At 40.7% G+C, this 2,361-nt stretch overlaps 1 protein-coding gene across 1 annotated transcript in view; it reads right to left on the bottom strand.

The window, feature by feature from the left end:
- Positions 1-1,461: 1,461 nt before the first annotated feature.
- The window catches only part of LOC130586849 (transcription elongation regulator 1-like protein), a gene marked incomplete at its 5' end in the record, with an annotated part of 15,664 nt that continues 14,764 nt past the window's right edge, over positions 1,462-2,361 (bottom strand). Inside the window, one exon of the mRNA XM_057387761.1 lies at positions 1,462-2,335. Within this exon, the coding sequence (XP_057243744.1) occupies positions 2,179-2,335 (157 nt within the window). The remainder of the gene's footprint in view (positions 2,336-2,361) is intronic.

The following is a 2,361-nucleotide window of genomic DNA, read 5'->3' as shown; positions in this document are numbered from 1 at the left end:
TTAAAAAAAAAAAAAAAATCACAAAGTACTTAAAAAAGAGGGGAAAGAATGGCTTTAACTCTTGCTGAACCACTAAATGTTCACCCAAAAATCTGCAGCCTTGTTGGGAGGCTGGAAAACAGAGAAAAAGCCATCCCAAAGTCACTCAAACCTCTCAAAAACAACCCCTTCTCCATCTTCAGACTGCCCACATTGTTTGGAATTTGTTCCCTAAGGATTTTGCATTTTTTCCTGAATAAAGAAAAGCCACATGRCATTATCACCTTTGATTTGTCCTCCTGTTCATCTCGGGCTCAGACCAAAATAACCCAGCTAAGGATTGAGCACACAACCTGCTCCTCTGACCCAGCAYCACTCACAGCCATTATGGCATTTTATTGAAACTCAAATTTACAAATTCCAGCCTTGGGCAGCCCATCCCACCCTCRTTTAGCTTTTAATTACTGCTGTCCCCATTTTCAGTGTCCCGTTCATTTCCTGTTCCTGTTCATTTCTCCTTCCCAGTGACCCAAACAGCTCCAAACAAAGCTGCTCTCCCTGTCCTGRACTGGTTATTTGGGGTTCTGGTCGGGTGTTGGTCTCAGGGCTGTTTTCTCTATGCTGGTGGTTCAACTGGAAACCATTGAAACCATTAAAAACCATTAAAAATATTAAAAAAACATTAAAACCACTAAAACCATTGAAACCGTTAAAACCATCGAAACCACTAAAACCATTAAAACCATTAAAACCATTGAAACCACTAAAACCATTGAGACCATTAAAACCATTGAAACCACTAAAACCATTGAAACCGTTAAAACCATCGAAACCACTAAAACCATTAAAACCATTAAAACCATTGAAACCACTAAAACCATTGAAACCATTGAAACCGTTAAAACCATTGAAACCACTAAAACCATTAAAACCATTAAAACCATTGAAACCACTAAAACCATTGAGACCATTAAACCCATTGAAACTATTGAAACCATCGAAACTGTTAAAAACCATTAAAAAACATTAAAAACCATTAAAACCACTAAAACCAAACCGTTAAAACCATTGAAACCACTAAAACCATTGAAACCACTGAAACCATTAAAACCGTTAAAAACCATTGAAACCATTAAAACCATTGAAACTATTGAAACCATTGAAACCGTTAAAAACCATTAAAAACCATTAAAACCTGAAAACCATTGAAACCATTAAAACCACTAAAACCATTGAAACTGTCAAAACCGTTAAAACCACTAAAACCATTAAAACCATTCCATCTTTGCAATGTTCTCTCTTTCCACATTGAAAATTGAAGTGATGCAGATATCCAAACCCCTGGCCCTGCACAGACCCCCCAACAATCCCACCCTGTCCCTGAGAGCGTTGTCCAAACACTCCTGGCATAAAAAAAAACCCCACAAAGTTCCGCCCCTGAAACGCCCCGTGAAATCAGGCTTGAAACGCCGCTTCATTAAAAAAGTTAAATATTTATTTATACAAATATGATGAGAAAAATCTCATGCAGACTCTTCACACACAGGAACAGAACCCGAATGCGASGGGGATGGCTTCACAAAGAAGCGGGGCTGGACGGCCCAGGAGAGCTCTCCTGTGGGACATTTGCCAGCATTGCCACACTCTTCACCAAGATTAACAATTAATAGCTGATCACGATACTYGAGGACTGGACAGAGACGGATGAGCAGCAGGAAGGGGATCCTGAACACCACCAGACCCCGCAGCTCGGTGGAAATGCCAAAAGATTGCTTGAGATAATTCCCCTAAATGATGGAAATGCCTTGAGATTGCTCTGGATGGCATCTGCTTCTGCTTAATTATAAATCTGCATTGGATTCATAACTTGTGTATATTACAAGTAATTTGCATAATTAAAACAATTAAGGGATCCACATATCATGGCAATTAGAAATGCATCAAACTCTGGATGTTGTACAAAAGAGAGCTTCAATATGAAACATTAATTCTTTGAGAACAAAAATATCCTTCCCATTCCTGCAGAACAGCYTTCCCAGATCCCATGGATGGCTCATAAACTCCGTTTGGAGGCATTTTTCCCTTGGGATCTCCCACTCCTGGAGGTGCTGTCAGATCCCAAACGTTTCCTCCTTCCYTGGAATCCCTTCCTGCAGCCACAGCCTGGGCTCGTGTCTTTATTGCCGGTTTCAGTCGCTCTTATCTCATTTTCCGTAGCCTTATCCTGTTTTCTTTGTCCCTCTTTTTGAGAATAAGAATGAACTGATTGAAGAAATGCTCCTGGTCCTTTTTCTTCGGGACGAGGCGGAAGCGCTGATCTCGGCCGTGTTTCTCCGCGAACTCCTTGAAGGTTGTTCTGGAAAAAACAGAGGGGTTGGGGAG

This window comes from Malurus melanocephalus, unplaced genomic scaffold (genome assembly GCF_030028575.1).
Source record: "Malurus melanocephalus ecotype Western Australia unplaced genomic scaffold, MMel_1.1 scaffold_1355, whole genome shotgun sequence".
Taxonomy (NCBI): Eukaryota; Metazoa; Chordata; class Aves; order Passeriformes; family Maluridae; genus Malurus; species Malurus melanocephalus.
The sequence above is the reverse complement of the archived record's forward strand: the minus strand, read 5'-3'. Positions and strand labels throughout refer to the sequence as shown.